The following is a 24,636-nucleotide window of genomic DNA, read 5'->3' as shown; positions in this document are numbered from 1 at the left end:
CCAACCTTCAATTTTCGAATGGCGACCTTATCACATAGATTTAATGTCACTACTCCCCTTAAGGCAAACTCTTGCCATCAATCATGATCATGCAACATTCACATGCTTAACACATTTAGCATTTCATTTCTAAATTAATCATGCTTAATACTCGTGTTAGCATCCATCTCACAAATCTACAGACAACAACATGAAATTTCATTTGAATACATAACATTACAAATCATCACTTTTAGTGCATGTTTGGATAAATACCTAACTAAGGTTTGGTTGACCTAAACCTCAGTTGAGATATCAAAAGTTTATTATAAAAATTTTATTCTTGTTTGGCTATAAAATTTTTTGAAAAGAGCGTTGGGAAGGGAATGGCCGTTAGATCTGAAGCCAGAAAATAGAGCCTTTAAAGCAATGTAACGTGGGAAAGTGAAGTTGACATTCATTGTTTTGTGGGTTTTCTCTTTCCTGTCCTCATGTAATATCACTTGGCTTCCTGAATCTCTCATCTTACAGTAAAATATTTGCACAAGGCTCCAAAAAAAATAAAAAAGAAAAATAAATATGTGATTATACAATTTGAATATTAAATGAATTATTATTAAATTAAATGGAATAAAAAAACTAATCATAAATAATAATTTTTATAAATTAGTAGAAATGTAATTTATTTTTTAAAATCAATGCAACACATTTATAAAATTTTAAAAATTTTAATTTGTCATTTATCTTAGATTTTTTTTAATTCTAACTTTTAAAAAAGAAGTGTATTATTTAATTTTACCTTTCTAAAAAAATTAATTGTAAGTTTAATATTGTTTCCTAAAAATACCAAATTAGTCACAAAAATATATACCAAAAAATTTATGTCTATTTTTGTTATTATACATCTCAACTGTTTTTTTGAATTAAATCATCAAAATAAATTTCAGTTGGTCCAACTAATTTATGAAAAAATGGTATCCAAATATAAATTATGATAAAGTTACAAATTTTTCTCCTAACATTAGTTTGCTAACTTTAGTTGATTCTAACTTTAGTTGCGAATTTTTTTAATCCAAACACACACTTAATAAACCATAACTTCCATCTTCATAACCCTTATCACAAAAATCTCATTTAATATTATAATACTCAAAATCATCATTTATAGTTTTCCTTATTTCCTTACACTACACAATTATCATTTTAATAATTATTTTCATGAGCCGCACTTGCATTTATGAACTTTTAAAACGTAAAACATATCATTTAGAAGCATGAAAATAATTTCACATGTTCAATAACAAGTTTTAAAGATCTACAATCAAACAATCATTGAACACAAATTAGATTTCCCTTGATTAGACCATTAGGATACCAAAGGTTACCTTTTACTAAACTAGCTTCCTAAGCTAGAACCAAGCTCAAATTATGTGCAATGTAGTTAATCTATAATTGACAATAATAGTCTATATTATCGCCATTAACACACTTCCAACTCTCTAATTTTACTACTTTAACTATCTAAAATCCCAACCTCTTGGGTTTTCTCAAAACCAAGAGGTACATTAACTTCAATAAACTCCATTTCATTCTCATTAACTTAAATAGCATCAACTATAATGCTTAACAACCCTACATTACTTTTTCAAGACTTAGGGTTCATCCAATATGGATGACCCACACTCACAATCTCATAGAAACTCCAAAACTAGGTGTAGGAAGCTTAAACAACTTCCATTAGTCTTACTTAGACTAATGGGTTTGAACCCTTAGCCCTTAAGTCTACAAATTATCCTCTTATTACAAACCTATCTCAAAATCTTGCTAGAAGGATATAGGAAGGATTAATGGTGACTTACCTTAATAGAATCAAGCTCAAACTACTCCTAAATGCCTTAGAGACGAAGCCACAGTAGAGCAAATCCCTCCCTCTTTGTTTTCTTCTATCACTTCTTCTATTTCTCATGAACCTAAGCTATCTATTTAAACTCAGATTTGTGCCATCTGCCGCGGCAAATAGTGCAAAGAAGGCTAGCCAAAATCTGGCCCTTTAATTGGGCCCATATAGCCCGATACAATTCCAAGCTCGATCTAAAGGTTGTATATACACCTAACAAGCCCATTAGTTGTCTCTAGCCATTCTATAATTAATTTACTTATTTAATCCTCTGTAATTAAATTAATTAAAGAATTAAATTCTAGGATGTTACATGTCATGTCAACCATAGCGTATAGAGTCATTTATCGTGATGGATGTCCCAAAATAAGAATCCTTACTTACGCCCATTAATTTGGGCCATAGAAGCCCAATGGTACTTTTAGCCCTATTCCAAGCCCTATATAAGGTCTAATGGTCATCCAAATTGTAACATCTCGAATTTTTAATCCTTGTATTAATACTAATTTAGAAATGAATTAATGATTTAATGTGAGATTAGGATTCTATATGGAAAAATAATATTTTGACTTATTGGGATGTTATGTAAATAGATATAAGTAAAAAAATAACATCCTGAAGTGGAGTGTGTGAGTATAATAAGGATCTCCCCTTACTATGCCACGCTTTGCGGCTAAGGCTAGATGTGCTAAGGTATATGGCGCAAAAATCAAATAAAATGGGACGTGCTTGCTTACAAAAAATAGAAAGGAAACAAAGAAAAAAGGGATTCAAGCATGGAGAAGAAAGGGATTTTTGCTAGGGCTTTTTTTCACAGTTAATGTGTGATTGATCCATTAAAGCCTATGATTTCATATCAGGGAGCTTCGGAGGCTCAACGGACAGTTGATCATGCTAGAAAATTGTGTGGAAATGTTTTAAAAAGAAGAAATGTTATATGTATTTGATATATATCTATTACTTTGATATGTTACTTTGGCATAGTTATTTGTGATAATAAACATTCGATAAGCTATATTGGTTATTGAGTTTTTGATTTCACTCATAGTTATTTACATTTTTTAGGTTTTGGCACTAGTGACAAAAAGGAAAAGGAAACGAGCTAAGTAGAGACCCTTTTAAAAAGCCCATTATAAGCTGGTGTAATGAATTTAAATATATATTAGTGGTTATGTATATAAGTTTCCATACGGATGGTCATTTGGTGTATGAAATTGTGAATATATATCATGTGTATGATTTTTAAATTCTAGCCCATTGATCTTATATATATGTATGTGTATGTGATGAAAGGGGTAATGTGGGCTAGATGATGATTTGAGAATATAGTGATGAAGCATATGAGATGTATGTGTGGATTTTGGCGTTAGATATGAATGAGATTAAGAAAAAGGAGATTATGCCTAAAAGTGTGTGATGAGCAATTTACAAGCTAAATTCATGTATATTTGTTGTATTGGTTATATAACTATTTAATCAGGTGATGTTTGTCTACTTAGATGTGGTCAAGGCCCTAGAAGTGGCTAATAACTTGCGGTTTTATTTAGTGGTACTTAAGTGGCAAATTTTGACAAAAAATGATCAAAATGCATTTGAGTGCTGAATTTTAAAATGGCATATTAGATTTAAATAAAATTAGTGTCATTGGTTCAATTTTGAACCAAGTTTTATATGGGCACTTGAATTATCCCATCGGACATTGGATGTAAAAATGGTGCACATCCAAAGTTCATATCAGAAATATACAATTTGACAGCAAATTCTAGTATGTGTACCGCGCGCATGTGTCAATAAAGGACAACATATCACGACACATGACACAAAGCGTGTAGCTAAGGTCTTTGTGCCACATACCGCATGTGGCACGAGCCATGGTGCATGGCCTACTTTTTGTGTGAATTTTTCTGTTTTGAGTTGCTATTTGATGTGTTTATGTCAGGCAACTCTGCTGCGTGCTATTTTGAATAATGTAAATGATTTCTATAAAGAGATTTTCAAAAATTTTATATTGGGATCCTAAAGCTTTGAAAAATATTTTATTTTGATCAGTAGATTGTGTGGAGGGTCGTATGGTAATGTTATGAGGGCATTTCACAAATTGCCTACTTAATTTCCAATTACCTTAATTAATTAATTAAACCCTCAATTAATTTAATTAATTCTTAGATTAAATTTTTGGGATATTATGTAACATCATCCTCAACCTTACCAAACACACAGAACACCATTATGATAACTGAAAATAAATAAATCCCTACACATAATTATCATAACACAAGGGTTATGAAAAGTTAAAAAAGTCAGGATCCTAATAAAATCCTTTTGCAAAGCTGTTTGAGCTCAAACTATAATTTAAAATGAATCATTTAAGATAATGCAAGCATAAAGACCCACAATGGCCATGAGAAAAGCAATTGAAACAATTTGAAAATTTTTAAATTTTGCACAATGCGTTGCAACTCATGCCTTATTGGCTACGTAGGATTGCATAGGCACGCATATGTTATCATGATAGTAGATAGCTATTATGACAGTACTCCAAACCAACTTCTAGAGTACGCTAAATAGCCGTCCAAGGTCTGATTTTAGGAATTCAAGTATTTGTCGTAGCTCTTAGAGCCACCTAGTTATTTGGCACTGATCTCAAACCCAAATACTAAACCATTTGAAAGTTGAATATTCAAAAACAAAATATTACCTTTTCTTTCCAAAACAACAACAAGGTGTCCCAACTCATATACCAAGTGCCAATAATTATGAAACCACTTGACCCAACTCAAATGGACAATAAATAATTTGTTCATACAATTAATCCATAACAGCAACATTCTAGACACAAATTGACCCTCCAAACCCCAAATTAGCATAATCCACAAAGAGATAACAACAATTTAATAATCATGCACATGGCTAATCAAGTACACAAATCAACACCAAAGCACACTTGTACTAGTATTGCAAACTCTAACAATTATTACATCACAATTACAACATTTCAGGTCGAGATATCCATAATTTACAACATAAGCGATGTAAATGACAACAAAAATGTCTATATGACCCTAAGTTGGCCCATACATATATAATTTATTACAAACTAACAAAAAGGGAAAGGACTATGCAAACATGTTTCCTTTTAATGCTCAACAACACCTTCCTTCTCTTTGCCCCTATTGAAGCCTTCACTTGAAATATGTAACCATGGGGTGAGTTAAAGACTCAATAACCAAATAGTCTAATCAAACTATTCATGTAAAAATAGATAATGAGTATGTGAAGTGACATTTAAACACATAACAAGTTACACAAACAAACATATAGTTATAGAATGATATGCATTATCAACACACCTCTTCATACCCTCCTTATCTCTTTTAACTAAATATATGGGATGACAATTCAATAGGACCAAATCTATATGAATAAACTAGCTCAAGCTCACCATTAATAGGAGGCAGCCTCAGTCAAGAGCGCCTTCACCTACTATAAATCACAGATTCCCCCTGTCCATAAATACTAGAGGTGTCAATGCCCAATTTATCTCACATAGTACTGGAACTTCCAAACAGTATAGAACTGTGCACCGGGGCCTCCATGATGCCAGTGTACCATATGGATTTTCAAATAATGTCCCTAATACTGTACTAAGGTGAACTTTCACCCTTTCACAATGATCATGCCAAACACATGCTCAATGCTTTCACACATACTAATAACAAATGATTTTCTACTAAAATGTTCATTTCTACTTAAACCATAAAATTTCGCAAGTAATTATACTTGAAAATAAAATTTAACTTTCAAAAACCACAACATTAAAAATGTAACTTTCCATTCTAAAACCAAGGTATTAAAATTTCATATAGTTTCTAAATCATAATTATTTTATATTAATACTATAATAATACAAAACCAAGGTATTAACCTTAATTACTGCCACATAACCATCTAAACACACAAAAAGAGAGTTTAGACAATCCAGTTACCTCAATTTTTTTGTCGCTAAAAGGGTTACCATGGTCAAACTTGGCTTTACATGTGTCCACTAGTGTAATAACGCCCGATCAATATTTAATCTACATAATTAAACATTTAATCATTAGTGACTAATTGTCCCCTTTTTAACAAAACTATAAGTACTCATTATACCTAAAACCTTAATTTAACCCCATAAATTCTCCTAACACCCTCCATTAATTTCATTTAACACCTAAATACTTAAACAACACCACTCCTTTACCCACATTTATCTAAATATCTAAATTTCTACTTAGGGTTTGTATAAACGCTACCCAAAAACTTCAAATCACTATATAATCCATAAACTTAGGTTTAAATGCCTGATTTAACTTTTTAAGACTTTAACTAAGGTAATGGGTTTGGTTATTGCCTAAAGAAAATGAAACCCAAGCCTCATTTTAACCCAAACTGTTAGAAATTCACATAAAAGGGAGACGGAGAGATGTAGGAAGCTTGCCCAAGGATGAATCTTGCTGTAAATGCTTCTAAGTTGCTCCCAAAGTTGACCCCTAGCACCCACAAGTCGCTCACCATTACCTTCTCACTTTTATTCTTTCCCTCTTCTGATTTTTAGTCTAGTTTGCAAATCTAATAAGTGCAGATCTTTGCTCATGCACTGTGATACATGGTGCATCTGCCGTGGCACACAGCACAAAGATGCTCAAACACATTTTAGACCTCTCTCCGTACCACAATTCACTCAAACTCTGACTGTAAGGCTGTCCAACGACCCAATAACTACATTAGTCTTCTAAAAATATTATTAATTAAAAATTCACTTAAATTTACTAATCTACCTTTCTAAACACTTGAAATTCCAATATCTGAAATCTAGAATGTTACATATTACATTACATGCCATAACCTTAGCTCTTCTTGGCCGTAGAAACATGGATTTTAGGGGATAGCAATTACCACATGGAAATAATTCCATATATTCATCAAAGTACAATAATCACATCTCAATCCTAATGTCAATCATGCCAAAATATAACATATAAATGTATGTGCTTGATGACTCCCTTATTTTTATGTTTTGAATGAATTTTGTTAGCAAATTAGAGAGTCATCTCCTTTATTTTGGCTAATTTTCTCATTAGTTTGTCATACTTTGTAAATGAGTCATTCTCTTTTAATTATTATAATTTACAAGTGTTTTTCAATAAAAAGAGTGGTACTTATATTTTGAGGGAACCTAGCAAGGAGATGAAAGAAATTGAATAAAGAAAAACAAGAACGATAATGAAAAATTAATATCTTGAAGGGTGGTTATGGCACCTGCCATGACAGGTGTGTGCTACAAGACAACAAAAAAATAGAGAGCACTGGGCTGATGGCACCTGCCACGGTGACATCTCATGGCAAAACGCACAACATCATTTTTTGAGATATTTAAAGTACGGGAGGCTAGAGTTTTAATGAGTTCAACATATTGAACAATTTTTGAGGTTAGAGAGGTGATTTGGGAGCTTCAACCAATGTCTTGAAGGCATTTTTTAAAGATTGAAGAGCAATTTAAGTGGTTCTCGAATAGATTTTATGGAAATTTTTCTCTTGTACTCTATGCCTTCCATTCTTTGTATTAATTTCAAATTTTTGTGCATATTTAGATTTATGTATGGCTAATTTTGTTTTATCTTCGAGGATTCTATGAACCCTTTATGTTTTGTAATTAGATTTTTCCTTGATTATTGATGTACAATGGATATTTTGGTACTTAATATGAATTTATTTGTTCTCGTACCATTAGATGGCCAACTTTAGTATGCGTTTGGGTTTTGAAATTTGCCTTTGGAAGAAAGGGATTGCAATTAGATCATTTATTGAGAAACTTATGATTATAATTTATCTAATTTACGCTCGATATAGACATATGCTCAAGAGCCCTATGTAATCTTTGTAAGGCTTGTGCATAAGTGAATTTTGACTTGCACAAGACATTATATCATTATTTAGATTATGAGTTTTTGTTATTAACATTAGAGCTTTAGTTCTAAAGTTGAAATTAAACTCAATAATTAGGAGAAATTGAATTGCAAAGTATAGTAGGGGATTAGAATGCCTAGGGTATTCCTTGATTGCTTATCGTACATCAAAGTCATTTTATTACTTTTACTTGAAGTTAATTTTTAGTTCTTAAAAATTTCATTCTTTGATTGGTTAACTTAACTAAGATAAAAATAAATTTCATTCGTACCCAATTATTTTTACTTTAGTTTCTTGTGGAACGACCTTGATTCGTTTTACCATGTTTAATCCGCACATTTGTAGTGTGCGTTTGAATTTTGTGTGCATAAGTACTCATGGTCATAATTTCCAAAAGATAAAATCTATCAATATATACATATACAACAACAGACGTGACTATTTTCCAAATATTCCTTTCATATAGGGCAGGGTAAAAAAAAATCAATTTATTAGTATAAACATACTTATATAGATAAACACATGCAATCAAATTAGTTTTCTAAATCACTTTTCAAGTCTATTCCATTTCAGTACAATAATTTATAACTTTTCAAATATTAACCGACATTTGAAATAACAATATAATTCCAATCTTTTTCAAAAATCCCAACATCAATATATATTTTTAAATATAATTTTTCAAAGCATATATATATAGCATAAAATCATGCTTGATCAATATATATGCAGCTTAATATGAAAAATAGAATTTGTACAATGAATAATATTTCTGAAAACTCTTACAAACATTTGAAAACTACATATGTATATGCATGTCGTAATAATAATTAAATCTTAATTACCATAACCTTTTAAGTTAGAAGGGTGATATGGTAGTTAGAATTGGTTTAACAACCTAACATTAACCACACCTCAATCCAAAAACAAACACTCAATCATATAAGAATCCAATTCAAAACCTATAGAGCCCACATAACTATAACTATATCACAATCAAGTTTCAACCCAAAATAAGAACCAGAGAACACATGAATATAACCTTTGCAATTTGTCGTTACTCATTTTTCCAAGGTACTAAAAATATCACAGTAAAATGGCAAACAATCCTATCAATTTCAACCATTTAAACTAATTTCTCAATTTACTCTAAATATACTCTTTTCAGAGCAAGAATCTCAAATTCAAATTGATATACCAAATTAATTCTAAATCCAATGAAATTTTACACACAACATCCTCGTCACCTAAATTTTCTGACTAAATCAATTTCTTCCTTACATAGCATCCTATTTGTTCCAACCAAAAATCCCTTAAAAATTCAAACATAAATTCTGGAAAAAGGAAAAAAAAACTCATGAAACTATCAATCCAACTAAAGTTTCTTCTTCCTAGAGGTTTAACTAAGTTTCCATAGCTAAAATTTAAAGTTCCAAGGAAGAAGCTACTTCCAAAAGCAAAATCCCCTTTCATATAACTTAGGATTGATGAAATGGCACAAATTCTAATTTTCTACCATTTCAATCCCACTAGAAGCAATAGAAACCTTCATTTAACTCCCCAAACAATAAATCAACAGCCAAACAACTCAATTATCTCATAGTTTTAACTCTAAGTTTGGATTCAAGAGAGAAGAGAAAAATCAACCGACGAATCTTGAAGAAAATAGGAGTAGATTGGACATGAAACTTTACCTTGATAATTAAGAGTGATTAAATGCTTCAAAACAAGCTCAAAGTGCCAAATATTTGAGCTCTAGTAGAGCCTCAACGCTTCCCATTTGAAACCCCACACATTTGAAATGTTTTGCTATCTCTTTTTTAAAATTTGATAGTCCTCACCGAATTTTATCATGGATTATTTTTGTGACAAATACCCATTTTGTCCCAAAATTTGAAAATTCATAATTTATTCCACATATTTTCAAAAAATTATGAATTATGACTCTTTGAAAATCTTGTGGTGTCTACTTTCCAATGCACAATCACTTAAAAATACTGTCGTTTGCCCTTGAAAATTAACACTATTCATAAAATTTTAAAATATGATAAAGAAAATTATTTCCCTAACATTAACTTGATTTTTCTTATGGTCGTTTGGTAGCATGGAATTGGGGTGAGGGAAGTGGAAGTAGAACCCTTTTATATATATATATATATATATTTGTTACATAGGATGTTATTTTTTGAAGGAATCTAGTTCTACCAAAATTGATGGAATTCAGTTCTATCACACCTCTTATGGAACCAATTCGGTAAGACCCTACTTCTAACTTTATCCTCTCCAACTTTCTCTCCTCTTCCTCGATGATGACCCTTCCAACCTTCTATCCTCTTCTTTAATGATGACCCACCTCCTTCCTTGATGGCTCCTATTGGTGATGGTGAAGGAGCCACGATAGAGGTTGAAGCTAGCATTAAATATTAAACTTGGGTTATCTTCTCCACCTCTTCCATGGTGTCCCTCAACTCTGTCATTATTGTCGCTAGCACCTCTATTATCTTCTCCTTAAGTTTGATTTGCGCAACAATTTCTAGCGATGATGGTTTGATTTTTGGAATTGCATCCCAAATTTACACAATGATTGTTGGTTGATTTTGCTTGATTTGATTCATCTGCAGTTATGGCTGAATTTTGTTTTATTTTTCTATGGTTTATTTATTTTTCTATTTTTGATATAAATTTCCAAGCCTGTTGATTTCAATGATTGATAGAGATTATTTCAATGAATCTCCAGATTTGACTTTTGTTCTTTTAATTTCTTGGTTTGATAGAGATAGTTTGTTTTTTAATGTTTACTTATAGTGGATTTGAATGGTTTTTGGCTCAAATTTTTTTTTTTTGAGGGCATTTTAACATTTTCTTACTATAAACACATATTTTTATAAAAAATTTATACCTCCTTTCATAAACATATCAAACATGTTTTAAGATCCTATTTCCACTTTATTTCCACTTTCATCTCTGCTTCGTCAAAAATACTTCTATACTACCAAATGGACCATTAGTATTTAAGCATGTTTAGGAAATCATCTACATTCTAAAACAAGTATTAATTATGTGGAGTGTTACATAGACTATTTGGAATTCTAGCATGAGTGGAATCTCTCATAAAGCTCAACTAAGAACTTATTCATGCAGAAATCAAATTGATTCAAGAGCAAATGATCAAATAGAAATGGGGAACCATTTTGGAGGCCCATTCTCACATGATTGAGCTCTAGTTCGTGTGAAAATGAGTGCATAGAGTCAAACTACCATTTCAACTATTGATTCATGAGTGAGGTACTTATTCATACGTGAATGCAAGTTTATGATATAATTTTTTAGGTTAAGCTCAAAACTCTAATTCAATTTCATTTCTTAAAACTATTTTTCATTCATATAAAACCATTATATAAGCACTCAAGAAGGTTCTTACATGAGATTCTCGTAGGGATCCAACATTCTCCTCTCCTTCCTCTTTTTTTAACTGTGGCCAGTTGTTTATCAAAAAAAAAAAAAAAAACTTTTAAGAAGTTTTTTCATTGTCAACCAGAACGGACTCGCCGTTCTGAAGCATAAAAACCCTCAGAAGCAACTGAAACCCCTTTCCTGTGTCTGAGAAAAATCCCCCGGCTACGTGTGGGGAGAGTGCGCAACAATGTCGGGTCTTTCCTTTGGATCCTCTTTTGCTTCTTCCTCCCAATCTTCATCTCTACCTTCGTTCACCAACGCTTCATCATCTTCAGCTTCCGCTTTCTCGTTCGGATCCTCTCCTTCTACTTTCGGGTCATCCGCAGCCTCAACAGGTTTTTCATCTGCACCATCCCCTTTCCTCTCCTCCTCCTCCTCGAACCTTAGTTCTTCTTCTTCCGCACCATCTTTCTCTTTGCCATTCAACTCCGCCTCATCTTCTGCTTCTTCTTCTTCGCCTCTTTTCTCCGCTTCAACCACTGCCACCGCTTCCGTTCCCTCATTCGGGTTCGGATCCACTACCACTTCATCTTCTGCTTCTTCGGCGCCTTCATTCTCGTTCTTTAGTTCGTCGGCATCCGGCTCATTGAGTGCCACTTCATCGCTATTTGGGTCATCTTCTGCTGCTCCATCTTCTTCGCCTTCCCCATCGGCGGCGAGTTCCGGGTCGCCCCTTTTCGGGTCAGCTCCATCTGCAGCTTCCGGGTCATCTCTTTTTGGTTCATCGGCGCCGTCTTTGTTCAGGTCGTCGGCATCCTCTGCGACTGCTAGCTTACCCTTATTCTCCTCATCTTCAGCTGCAGGGGCCAGTTCCGGCTCCTCGCTGTTTGGGGCATCTTCTGCCGCGGCAAATTTTAGTGCTCCGTTGTTTGGAGCGACGACTCCTGGAACAACGCCGTTTGGGGCATCAGCTACCACCGCAAGCGCGGGTACATCTGCGTCCATCGCTGCTTTTGGGTCTTCCCTGTTCGCAGCTTCCTCGGTTTCTTCTTCACAAACAGCTGTTTCCTCAGCATTTCCTGCTTCAAATTTGTTTGGTTCTTCTTCGACTACATCTTTTACCACTAACACCTCTCCTTCGCTCTCAAGCCCGTTCTCTGCTGGCTCTACTCCAAGTTCAAATCCAGTTCCACTGATTTCCTCTTCTTCGGGCTTTTCCTTCTCTAGTGCTTCAGCATTTGCTAATCGGTCGGCGCCCACTACTGTAACTTCAGCAGCCCCTTCGCTGACATCGTCTTCCTCCTCCAGCACCTCCAGCTTCTCATTTGGAGCTTCCGCTTCCTCTTCTGCTCAATCTTCTTCAGGTTTTGGCAATGCAGCCTCAGGAAGTTCAATTTCTAGCACACCTGCCACAAAGACGCCTTCATTTTCATTTGCAACCTCTGCGGCTCCACTATTTTCAACGGTCACGACCTCTGCGGTTTCAACCCCAGCGTCTAGTTCTACAACCCAATCTACTTCTACACCTGCATTTGGTGTGAGTTCTTCTGCAAGTACTACATCAATTGCTGCCGCTTCTGCTGCGTCTTCAGGCAGTGGAGGATCTTTCACAGGTTTCAGTCTCACTAGCAGCACTGCTTCTTCAGGAGGTGCAAGTTCTACTACTGGCTTCTCTTTCTCAAATAAGACCTCGACTCCTGCCTCATCAACACCAGCAGTGTCAGGCAGCACTGCACCTGCATTTGGTGAGTTGGATACTTAAAATCTTTTTATCTGAGATATGTTGTTGCTTTTGTTTAGAGACCATCGCGATACTTGTTAGCAACTAGCGTGTGTTGCCTTTGCTAAACTCTGTTGTTTTCCGCATCAGAGTATAGTTAATTGATTTCTTCTTCCTTTGTATTTTTAGAAGCCCATTCTATTCTCCTTCAAAGCTCATTTTAATTTTCTACAATGCTTTTAGGATATGCTTTGTTGGTAGAAATAGGAGAAGTGACCATGAGTAGCTGAGGGCATGTTGAAGTAGATTATTTGATCCGTAATTTTAGTGATGCGAACTGTTGAATTTATTGATTATAACTTTGCAATCTCATAATTCTACTCAAGAAGATCAGTGAAAATTTACTAGGTAGCAGACATGCGAGAGGGTGCGGATAAATGGTTGATGACTTAAATGGAATTTATTTATGTGAGGTTCTGTTAGTTCCTGTAGCAATCATTGGTCACTAATGCTGCTTTTTTGATTCTTGCAAGTTTTTTCCAATTTCAAGTTTTGTGAAATTGGCGAAGGCTAGTGATGTGTAAATTGTAATTAACATGAAATATGATTGTTATATGTGTGTATGGTAGTTATGATAGGCAGCCGTTAGGGGTTAGGAACCTATATAAAAGGGGGATTATATGTAACTAAGATGATGTAACACACACTTGCACGGTGCTGGACAAAGGGAAAGAGTAGAGAGAAATCAGAAATAAGGAGGGAGAAATGAAGGAAATGAAGAACAGAATAGTGGGGGAGCAATGGAGGGAGATAGACGCAGAGATAGAGGGGGAGAGCTTCTGAAATTCAATCACAGTAATTCATTCATCAAGGGTCCATTACAAAAGCAAAGCCTAATCTATTTAAACTAAACTTTCCTACCTATTAAGGAAATCTTAATCACTTGTCCAAATAAAGCTATTGTTCAGATTTCCCTTCTAACAAAATAGTAAAATAACACCAAAGAAGCTACAAACTAGGTATGTTTCTTACAAGCTAAAGAAAATACAATAATAATAATCTACTAGTCTAGGTTTCTTCAAATATGTTATTCTCATATTTGAGTAATTCAGTGCTTTATTCATTTTTTTTCCTCGTTCTCTCTTCTGTCTTTCTATCTGTCTCGCCCCTCTTTACCACTATTCCTTGGCGAGATACTTATTTTGAGAAGCAATAAGTAGTGACAAGATTTACTGGGAATGCAGAATGTATTCACAACATGCATTTAATAATTAGACTTGTGAAGGCAGAAATGGGAAGGAAATTGCTGCATCTTGTGAAGCCTTCTTAGGGATAAAGCCTTTGTGGATTTGCAGTTCATTCTGTTATGTGTTGAACTTCATCCTGATAGACACAGTGGAACAAGGGAAAAACAAATGATGTTAGTTCTGGGACTTTACTTAATGTTAGGATTGATCCCCCCCCCCCGGGGCGGGAGTGGGGCCCCAAAAAACCCTTAATGGTGTTAGCTATAAGGACCGGTACTGCTAGAGCATTGTTGCGTAAAGATCTTATTAACACATCAGCCACAGGCTTGGGGGAAGTGCTGGTGATTTTTACTTCTGGCAGAAACTTATGTTGGAGATATTTTTATTGTCAATCTGAGTGCAGAGATATTTTTGATAAATTGAAGTTTTGGAAAAATATATTGCATGATGTTTTGGACAAAAATGGCTGGGTTGTCTTGACAAATGGTCTTGCTTGTATGTTGATTCTAGCTGGCTTTCATTCAAGATAGCTTATATCTATACTTTCAGAGTGTCATGTACTTCTTTGACCAGTTATGTTGGAACTTGATATAATTGTTGAGCTGGATGCACCATCTGAATTGGTCAGATTTGCCTTGTGTGGATTGGTGGAAAACATCATGTCTTACGCATGGGTTTGCCTGACAAGGAACTAGTGGTTGCATGTCTAGTGGGAATGTTGGATTATCACAAGGCAACCAGTCTGAAATTCCACTTCTCGCTTGGAGGGCAAGGTGAAACTTCTAAGGCGGGGAAATGTAGGACCTTTGGCTAGTGGGCTCCTATTTAATGGGCCCAGGCTAAGTTCATGAATCACGAGAGGTGTGTGACTAAGAAAGAGATAAGGGCTATTAGTTGTATATATTGGGAAGTGAGGTTTAGAAAGGGTTTAAGCAAGCTGACAGCGAGTATTTGTGAGGGAGAAACTCTAGCCTGTCAAAAGCGAACCAGTGATAGTGTGTGTAAGTTTTTATTCGTCTTATTTTCCTGAAACTTGTAGCTATTCTTCTAGCATAGACTTACACTCTGGATGGATTTTTATCTTTGCATCATATATTTGAATAGTGGGTTTCATCACTTTGAAAGTTGGATTGCCTCTGCATTTCCTTTTCAATTTGATTGTAGAGGACTGCTCAGCTTTGTTCTGGTAAACTAGTTTCTTTTTGGCTGACCTTCTTATTCTATTGCTACAAGATGTATTGTTTACATTCCTAAGCCTGATGTGTCATTTTTACTCTGTTCTGATTCTGTAGGGGTTACCACTTCATCCTCTGCAGCTCCAGCAACTTCTGTTTCTGGCACTACTGCCGGACAGACATCATCATCCCTTGTTGTGGCTTCCACTGGTGGGTACGTATACTTTATTTTGGATCGTGGGTGAAGCATTTTCCTTTGCACCTGTAGTAACTTGTTATTCTCTAGACTTTCCTGTTCAAAGTTCTCTTTCTTACGATAAAATATATTGGCAGTCAAAGGTGCTTTCCAACACTTGCATGCATTAAAACTATTTTTATTCTTTCTTTGTTTAATCTCGTAATTATTCAATCAGGTGCTGTCACTTTTGTACATCTTGTGTACTTAGTTCTGAGGGTGGGGTAGAACCCACTGCATAAAAGTCTATTAGCTTTAAAAATGTAATATGAAACTTAAAGTAGCTACATCCTTTTGACACTTTATTCATCTCGAGCTAGTTAAATCATTAAAGCAATTATGAAACCTTAATTATGTTTAATCCACTGCTAGAAACAGACTGTCAAATTCCAAAACGAGCAGCATGTTGGGTAGATATTTTGGAAAAAATATTCCTTTTTTTATACATAGACATTGAGATATGCAATATCTGTTATGTTCTTTTATCATTTTTTTAGTAATGATTGTCCTTTTTATTACTTTTACGTGCGCAAAAGATGTAGCTGATCGACAGAATTACTTTTTCTATTTCCTTTCCTGTTTATTTCATTTCATTGTGCATGGCAAAATTACTTTTTCTATTAGATATTTAAAGTAATATAATATAATTGATTAAATCTTTTATCAAATTAATTGAACTTCTGCATAGAATTGACTTAGTAATAGAACATAAGATAAACAGATTATTCATTACTGGTATTTTAGTTAAAAAAAATAGTCAAGATTCAACCTTAGATTCTTAATGTCTCTACTTGGCCTCAGCTTGAAGTTCAATTTTAACATTACTCCGTAAAATTGCCATAACATGTTCTTAATATCTACAAGACTTCATGCTGTATGTGTTTGATTTATTGATTTATCGCACGATAAATATTTTGAATGTGATTTTGACTATAAGTTTTCTACTTTTGCAATAGAACCACTTCAACTGTCAGCACTTCAGTAACTTCTGCACCAAAATTACCGTCAGAGATCACAGGAAAGACTGTGGAGGAGGTAATCTCTATGTTTCCTATGTTATACTTCTATTTCCTATGGATGAATCGTTTCTGTTGTGCTTAAAAGGAGAGGTGATTCCTTCTTATGCACTTTGCCCCATAAAATCAAGTTTTAGTTATTGTGTAAGACTGGATTGGGCATTTCCTTTCAAGGATGCTAAAGAAATATGCTGCTTCTACAAGTCTTGTTGACTACATGAGAAAGCTCTGTTAAAAAAGGGAAGATTTCATCAACTTCTTGTGGACAAATTTAACCACACATACTTAAAAACCATAGACCAAAACAATCACACGCATAACATATTTCTTCCTTCAGCAATTGCTAAATAGTGCTTGCTAATTTGGACAATTATAATGCGTTCTCTATCAACGTACATACATACAAATTCTTTCTAAATTCATGGACTTCTCTAGATCATCAAGGAATGGAATGCTGAGCTGCAAGAGCGTACTGGGAAATTCAGAAAACAGGCAAATGCAATAGCTGAATGGGATCGCAGGATTTTGCAGAACCGTGATGTTCTGTTAAGGCTTGAGGTTATTTCTTTGTTTACATGGTCTGTTTTTTGTTTTTTGTTTTTGTTTTTGATAAAATGTTTACATGGTCTTTCTGTAATGAACATAGAACAGCTTATAATTAACATTTATTTATTAGTCTCGTGTCTTACATTATAACTGATTTCTAATGTTTATAAATTTAGATTGAAGTAGCAAAAGTAGTTGAGACACAAGCAAACTTGGAACGTCAGCTGGAGTTGATTGAGACTCATCAACAAGAGGTATTTTAAGGACAATTTCTCTGAATAGTTGTTCGTAGATTATTTTCTTGCCCCCCCCCCTTTTAAATATGTTTTTGCCAACATGCTTGTGTTTTAGATGAAATTTGTTTCACATATTCTAACTTCTCTCTTCTTCTAGTATTCCCATAGTACATATTATCTATCTTGTTAGGAAAAAAATTACTTGACAACCGTTCTTTGAGAATACTGCTTTCCTTATCATATGATTATATCTTTTTGATAAATGCTATGATTATCTCCTTTCTTATATCTGGTCAAACTTGCATGTGAGATGGTGTATGAACTCAAATTCTAAATAATAATTATTAATAATATATAATTTCATGAACTTTTGATAGTCACTAGGCCACGCTGGTAAACAAGCATGCTTATAAATAGTGACAAGATTGCCGTACACCCAATATGGAGAATTTTAGTTATCTAAGAATCACCTATATGGGTTCATCTATTGGCCTTGGAAAGATAACATGTGGAATTTGAAATTTTTTTAAAATTTAAGGATGTGGGTGCAGTGTGTGTATGTGTAATTCAACGAACTAACACTTAAAAATGTAAATTGAGCCTTGAATTACGTAACATTGCCATTAATGTGTAAAATGAGTTACCATGAGAAATACAATTTCCATGCCAACTTACGAGTAAACGCACAAATGATAAAAGAATACGTCTAATCTGTTGAAGTACTAGTCTAAAGATTGAGTAGCGTAAATGGAATATTAATTTGCCCAATGGATTAATGAATCGAAGCAAACAGGCAATGCATCAGAGTTTCAAACTTCAAAGCAAACAAACGAAGCGTGCATTGAGGAATTGAAGCTTCGGAATGTCAATGTCCCTCTTTACTTCAGTCACCCGCAGATGTTTTTTATAAAATGAAGGATTTGTGATTTTGAAGCTACCTCTTCAGTGCCCTTTTACTGATAAAGATAAAAAGCATGGATCAAGTGAATGACTGTCTTCGTACGTTTTGATGCTCTTTTGGTGTGTTAAAAAGCGTTCTAAATGCACCCAACAAAAAGAAAAGGGTTTCTGAAAAGAAAAAAGAAAAGAAAAAGGTTCTGATGCCTACATATAGTCTGTAAGCATACCTGTATGGAGTATCCATCTGATGCAGGATGCCATTTTTAGTGCATCTCTGCTTCTGTGCCAATTTTTATTATCCAATATAGCCAGTCGGTGTGTGCTAACTGTGTTTCAAAGTGCGACATAGTACCTGTTTATTGTTTATTGTGCTAAATCAAGGGTATTGCCTGTGAAACACCTGTGCTTTGTTGGATTATACACGCCATCATGAGAATGAGCTTGTTATTGTTGCCCATTTATTTTAGGTTGACAAGGCTTTGCAAAGTATGGAGGAAGAAGCTGAGCGTATTTACAAGGATGAGCGTGGTTTGCTTCTTGACGATGAAGCTGCATCTACTAGAGATGCAATGTGGGTGTTTAAATTGTCAATTTTGTTTTCTTACCTTATTGACTGAATATTACAGGGTCCAACGTAATTTAACTTTTCGTGTTTATTTTCCAATCACACTAAAAAATCACTCCTTTTAAGGCTGGTCTGCTTGGGTCATGTATATTCTACCATGCCTTATTATTTTGCTTCTTTCGTGTGTGGTACTAAACAATTGATCTAAATATTACTAATTAATCCTGCAGGCTTTGTACTTTTATTGTGCTGCCTAGTTACCTTAAATCGGTCCTAGGTGGTGTGTTCTTGATGAGTCAATACTTGAGGCGATGGTAGTACTTACATAGGTGTTATCTGAATTGCAGAGCTGAGTTAGTTCATGATTAAATTTGTATGATAGTTCTTGTGACAACGGGAAAATTGTTCTAGGGATTGCATCAAATTTATTTGAGTTCAGAAATTTTTAAAGGTTTTTGGACAAACAACCTTTGCGCTGTTCTTTGATAATTGGGGGGATTTGTGTTTCAGCTTCAAGGGTTAGTGTAAGTGAAGCCATATTTTCCTTGCAAATCATCGGGTTGGTGATCTTATTTTCTTCCCTCGTTTGTCTGTGTCACCTGGTGCATTGAATCCTCTTGTGGCTTTTTTTAATTTGTAGTTTTGTCTTGCAGGTATGACCAAGCTGAATTCATAGAGAGGGAATTGGAGCAGATGACAGAGCAAATAAAGTCAATTATTCATTCCCTTAATGCAAGCCAGGTAAATATTGTAATTGATGCTCTTTTGTTATAACTTTAAGACACGATGCTTACAAGAATATTTTGTTAGGGTGGAGAACTTGATGCTCTTGATGGGATGAATCCGTTAGATGCAGTCGTACGAATCCTAAACAATCAACTAACTTCACTCATGTGGATTGATGAAAAGGTTTGTACTTTTTGTTGTATATTTTTTTAATTTTAAATATAATTTGGCATTGTTTGCTTTATGTGCATGCCAAATCAACAATGTTGCATTTGAACTCTACTCCATTTACATGCATGCATGCATGACTGCTCGGTTTTGTTACTTTGAATCAGTACCTAAGTCTAATGTTTCCTTTCTCACATGCGAGTCACGAAGAATTTGGATTTGAAAGCAGCAGAGTAATTGGGTCTCTGCTTCACTGTTGTTAGGTTTTGTAGCTAGTACATATAGCCATAGGTTAGGTTACAATCATTAAAAATAAAAGTAGATGAGAATATGATATTATCCTTGAATATTCTAAGATAATAACATCCCTAAAAATCTGAAGCAGATAACAAAATCATATTATACATTTATTTAGGGTTTCTATTATGAAACTAATGGGCCATAGCCCATTAGATGCCGTCTTCCAACACTCTCCCTCTAGGTGGTGAATAGATAGATGTCCATCATTCCCAGCTTGCCTGTTTAATTCTCAAACTTAGGCTTGACTATTACTTGTTGAGTATATCTGCAATTTGCATCCTTCTTGGTGCATACTTCACTTCTCAACTAGTTTGCTGTCAATTTTTTCTTTAATGAAATGACGATTTATTTCAACATGTTTGGTCCTGTCATGGTGAATGGCACAACACCTTCATTGACGCCTCATGATCAATGTTCAACTCTTCAATTGCCCTTTCAAGTTATAACCCTTCACATATTTCGTGAGCAAGTTCACAGGGGTCAGCTTCTGTACTACTCCTTGAAAACCATTCTGTTTTTTACTTATCCATGTGGCCAGGTTACCCCACACAAATGCACAGTAGCCTTTTGTGGACCTTCTATCAGTTACTAATCTAACCCTATCTGCATCAGAGCATGCTTCAACTCCTCTGTTCCTTTAGGCCTTTCCCAGGTGAAGATTTCAGGCACTGTAGGATCAACTGTTGCCATATGATCTTTGTTAGGTTGACCGGAGAATTGACTTACCACACATTGGGTTAGCTGTCTGGTCTAGTATGGGATAGATAGATCAACTTCCCAATTAGTCACTGATATCGTTTTTTATTGACAAGTGGAACCCTTCTTGAAAGCCTGGCTTGAGAGTGAGTTCCGTCTGCTGGTTTACATCCTAGCATACCAGTTCATTGTAGGAGGACAAGAGTATATTTTTGTTGTGATATTGAGATACTATTCTTGGAACCTACCACTTCCATGCCAAGAAAATACCTCAACGTAGCAAGGTCTTTATCTCAAATTATGAGGCTAGTAGTGCCTTCTGTTGCTCAATTTTACTGAGATTATTATCTGTAATAATAATATCTACATGATGATGAATATAGTTTTCCTTCCACCACTCAGCTTGGTAAACAGTGTGTGATCAGATTGACACTGTATATAGTCATGCTTATGCATGACCTTCGTAAAGCATTCAAACCATGCCCTAGGAGACTGCTTTAGACCATTGTGAAGCTTGCAAACATTGTTCTTTTTCTTATTTTTGAAGCTAGGTGGTATCTCCATGTAGACTGATCATTAATCCTTTCAAGTGATTTTGCATAAAAAGAGTGATCATTAATTCCTTTCTTCCAATTTTACCTTTCAATAGTATATGTAACAATTACATGTGTGAGAGAGAATATTTTTAAAAGGAATTTGGGATTCTCAGGGAAGTGCTAACATCATATGGGAGGATATGGCTAAAAAAATACGGGAGGTTGCAAAAGTAGTTTTGGAAGAATCGAAAGGTTCTGGTCCGAGAGATAAGGAGTCTTGGCGGTGGAATAATAGTGTACAGGACAAAATCAAGTATAAGAAGAACTGTTTTAAAGCCATACATTTGTGTAACAATGAGGAAAATTGGGAGAGGTACCGTATGGCTAAGAAGGAAACTAAGAGAGCTGTGGGTGAAGCTCGTTCTAAAGCTTTTGAAGAATTTTATAAAAATCTTGAGAGGAAGGAAGGAGAGCAAAATATTTATAAGATTGCCAAGAGTAGGGAAAGAAAATCAAGAGATCTAGAACAGCTAAGGTGTATTAAGGATGAAGAGGGAAGAATTTTAGTTACAGATGATGAAATTAAAAATAGATGGGAGATTTATTTTTCTAAACTTTTCAATGATGGAGAGGATTCATCTAGTAACTTGGAGGATTTAGTAACTGGTGAAGGAGAACAAAATTTGTCATTCTATCGAAAAATACGTGATAAGGAGGTAAAGGAAGCTCTTAAGAAAATGGCAAATGGTAGAGCCAACGGACCTGATTGTATATCTATTGAAGCATGGAAATGTTTAGGTGAAGAAGGGGTGAGATGGTTAACTAAGTTATTTAATGTGATTTTACGGTCCAAGAAAATGCCTGATGAGTGGAGGAGAAGTACATTAATTCTTATTTATAAAAATAAAGGAGATATTCAGAATTGTACTAACTATAGAGGGATTAAACTCATGAGCCACACAATGAAATTGTGGGAGAAAGTAATTGAGCACAGGTTGAGATTGGAGACAAGTATTTTTGAGAATCAATTTGGTTTTTACCAGGTAGATCAACTACAGAGGCGATTTATCTACTAAGGGGATTAATGGAAAAGTATCGTTGTAAAGATAAAGATCTACACATGGTTTTTATTGATTTGGAAAAAGCTTATGACCATATACCAAAAAAAGTGCTTTGGAAAGCGTTGGAAAAAAAGGGAGTACGGATTGCTTATATTAAAGCCATACAAGATATGTATGAGGGGGTAAAAACTAGTATAAGAACGCCTAGTGGTCAAACAAAGGATTTTCCTATAAAGATTGGACTACATCAGGGATCATCTCTGAGTCCTTATTTGTTCAACTTGATTTTAAATGTTTTGACGGAACATATTCAAGAGGAAATCCCGAAATGTATGCTCTTCGCGGATGATATAGTTCTTATAGCAGAGACAAGAGAAGAGGTTAATTGCAAACTTGAGTTATGGAGGAGGACATTAGAGTCGAAAGGTTTTCGTCTGAGTAGAAGTAAGACGGAATATTTATATTGTAAATTTGGTAAAGGACTATTCGAAAATAATTTGGAAGTGAAATTGGGAGATCAAATTGTACCTCAAGTGGAAAAGTTTAGATATTTGGGAGCCATTATTCAAAATGATGGCGAAATCAGTGAAGATATTTCACATAGAATTCAAGCTGGGTGGTTTAATTGGAGAAAAGCTAAAGGAGTTATTTGTGACCGTAAGGTGCCTAATAAACTTAAAGGAAAGTTTTATCGTACTGCTATCAGACCGGCAATGTTATATAGTAATGAATGCTGGGCTCTAACGGGACAGCAAGAGCATAAAGTTGCAGTAGCAGAGATGAGAATGTTACGATGGATGTTCAGACATACACGTAAAGATAAAATTCGAAATGAGCACATACGCGAAAAAGTGAGGGTGGCACCTATTGAGGAAAAAATGGTAGAAAATCGGTTGAGATGGTTTGGGCATGTACAAAGAAGACCAAGGGAGGCACCAGTGAGAAGAGTGGAACATATAACTTTGAGTCCGATTAAGAGAGGTAGAGGAAGGCCTAAGAGAACACTCTTGGAAGTTGTTGAACGTGATCTCTTAATTAATAATATTTCTAAAAACTTGATAAATGATAGAGCAAAATGGCGTCTTGCAATCCATGTAGCCGACCCCACCTAGTGGGATAAAGGCTTGTTGTTGTTGTTGTTGTTGTATGTTTTAATGAGGGTAAATTTGAATTTTTTTTAAACAACAATAATTTAACTATCCCCCCTTAATTTTAGTGGGATAGTTAGAAGTGACTTGAGATGGGAGGGAGTATTTAAAAATTACAAGAATACAATGTTAAGAATTTCAAGAAACCCTCTGGAAACAGAAAGAAATGAAGAAAATGAAAAAAAAAAAAAAAGCAAAGCAACAAATGTAAAGTGAAAAAGAAAGTGCATCTCTTAAGAGCAAATCCCGTCAGTTCCTTTGCATGGGGCAAAGTGCCAAGTTTTTACGGTTGGCCATTTGTTGTTTACACTATTAAAATCTTTATCTGTACGTGGGTTATAACTTTGGCTGTTATTCAAAATGCTTTGACTTTTATATTATTTGGAAAAGAGCTTCATCTTTGAATTGCTTATTTAGTTCAAATCTGTTCTTTGCTTTCTACTGCAATGGCTAAATTTCATCAATATTTTTCAGGCTGAAGAATTTTCTTCTCGCATCCAGAGGCTTGGCAATCAAGGTTCTGTTTCAGATCGAGAGCTGACGGGTCCAAGATTCTGGATGTCCTGATCTCTAGGATTTGTGACATTCTACAACCTGATTAAAACTGTAGATGCCCGTCATGATTCTTGAATATTGTACATGCTGATCGCAGGCCATAGTTTTTCTGAACTTTTGATGTTCTTGTTTTCCCCCCTCCCCCAATGAAATGAACCATCCTTCTGACAAAAATGATTTTGATTCTTAATCAGCCATTTGACATTTTGAATTGTACCTTTAGACTTGGTTTCTTTGAAGATAGCAGAATGGCTGTTTCCAGTTTCACTTTAGTCATGTTTCCAGTTTATCACTACCGGAAGATGCTTCTGGTCTGTCTTAGGGTTTGTTTGGTTTAATGGAAGGGAAGAGTATTCGGAATGTTTTTATTGTCAATCTTGTTTGGTTTTTACATCATAAAATTTCACAATATATATATATATATATATAAATAAATGATTTTTTTTATGAAAAAGGTTTAAACAAACGGCCCTTTAAATGTGATAAAGGGAAAATTTTATATTTATTTTTTTTAATGGTGTATGTGACAATTTAATGTTAAACCGTTTTATTTAATCTAATAAGATGATTAGCTCAATTTTTGAAACA

The 24,636-nt window shown here is 34.6% G+C and overlaps 1 protein-coding gene across 1 annotated transcript; it reads left to right on the top strand.

Annotated features, from left to right (window-relative positions):
• Positions 1-11,370: 11,370 nt before the first annotated feature.
• LOC129290786 (nuclear pore complex protein NUP62) lies at positions 11,371-24,423 on the top strand. The gene is made up of 9 exons (XM_054927779.1): positions 11,371-12,963; positions 15,478-15,574; positions 16,552-16,630; positions 17,047-17,169; positions 17,334-17,411; positions 18,761-18,864; positions 19,512-19,599; positions 19,669-19,767; positions 23,968-24,423. The coding sequence occupies exons 1-9, from the start codon at positions 11,466-11,468 to the stop codon at positions 24,058-24,060; spliced, it is 2,259 nt and encodes a 752-aa protein (XP_054783754.1). The 5' UTR covers positions 11,371-11,465; the 3' UTR covers positions 24,061-24,423.
• Positions 24,424-24,636: the final 213 nt, after the last annotated feature.

This window comes from Prosopis cineraria, unplaced genomic scaffold, assembly GCF_029017545.1.
Source record: "Prosopis cineraria cultivar Desert tree isolate PC_DT_omini unplaced genomic scaffold, ASM2901754v1 PC13, whole genome shotgun sequence".
NCBI lineage: Eukaryota > Viridiplantae > Streptophyta > Magnoliopsida > Fabales > Fabaceae > Prosopis > Prosopis cineraria.
Note: the sequence above shows the minus strand (reverse complement) of the source record. Positions and strands in the feature narration are given on the sequence as shown.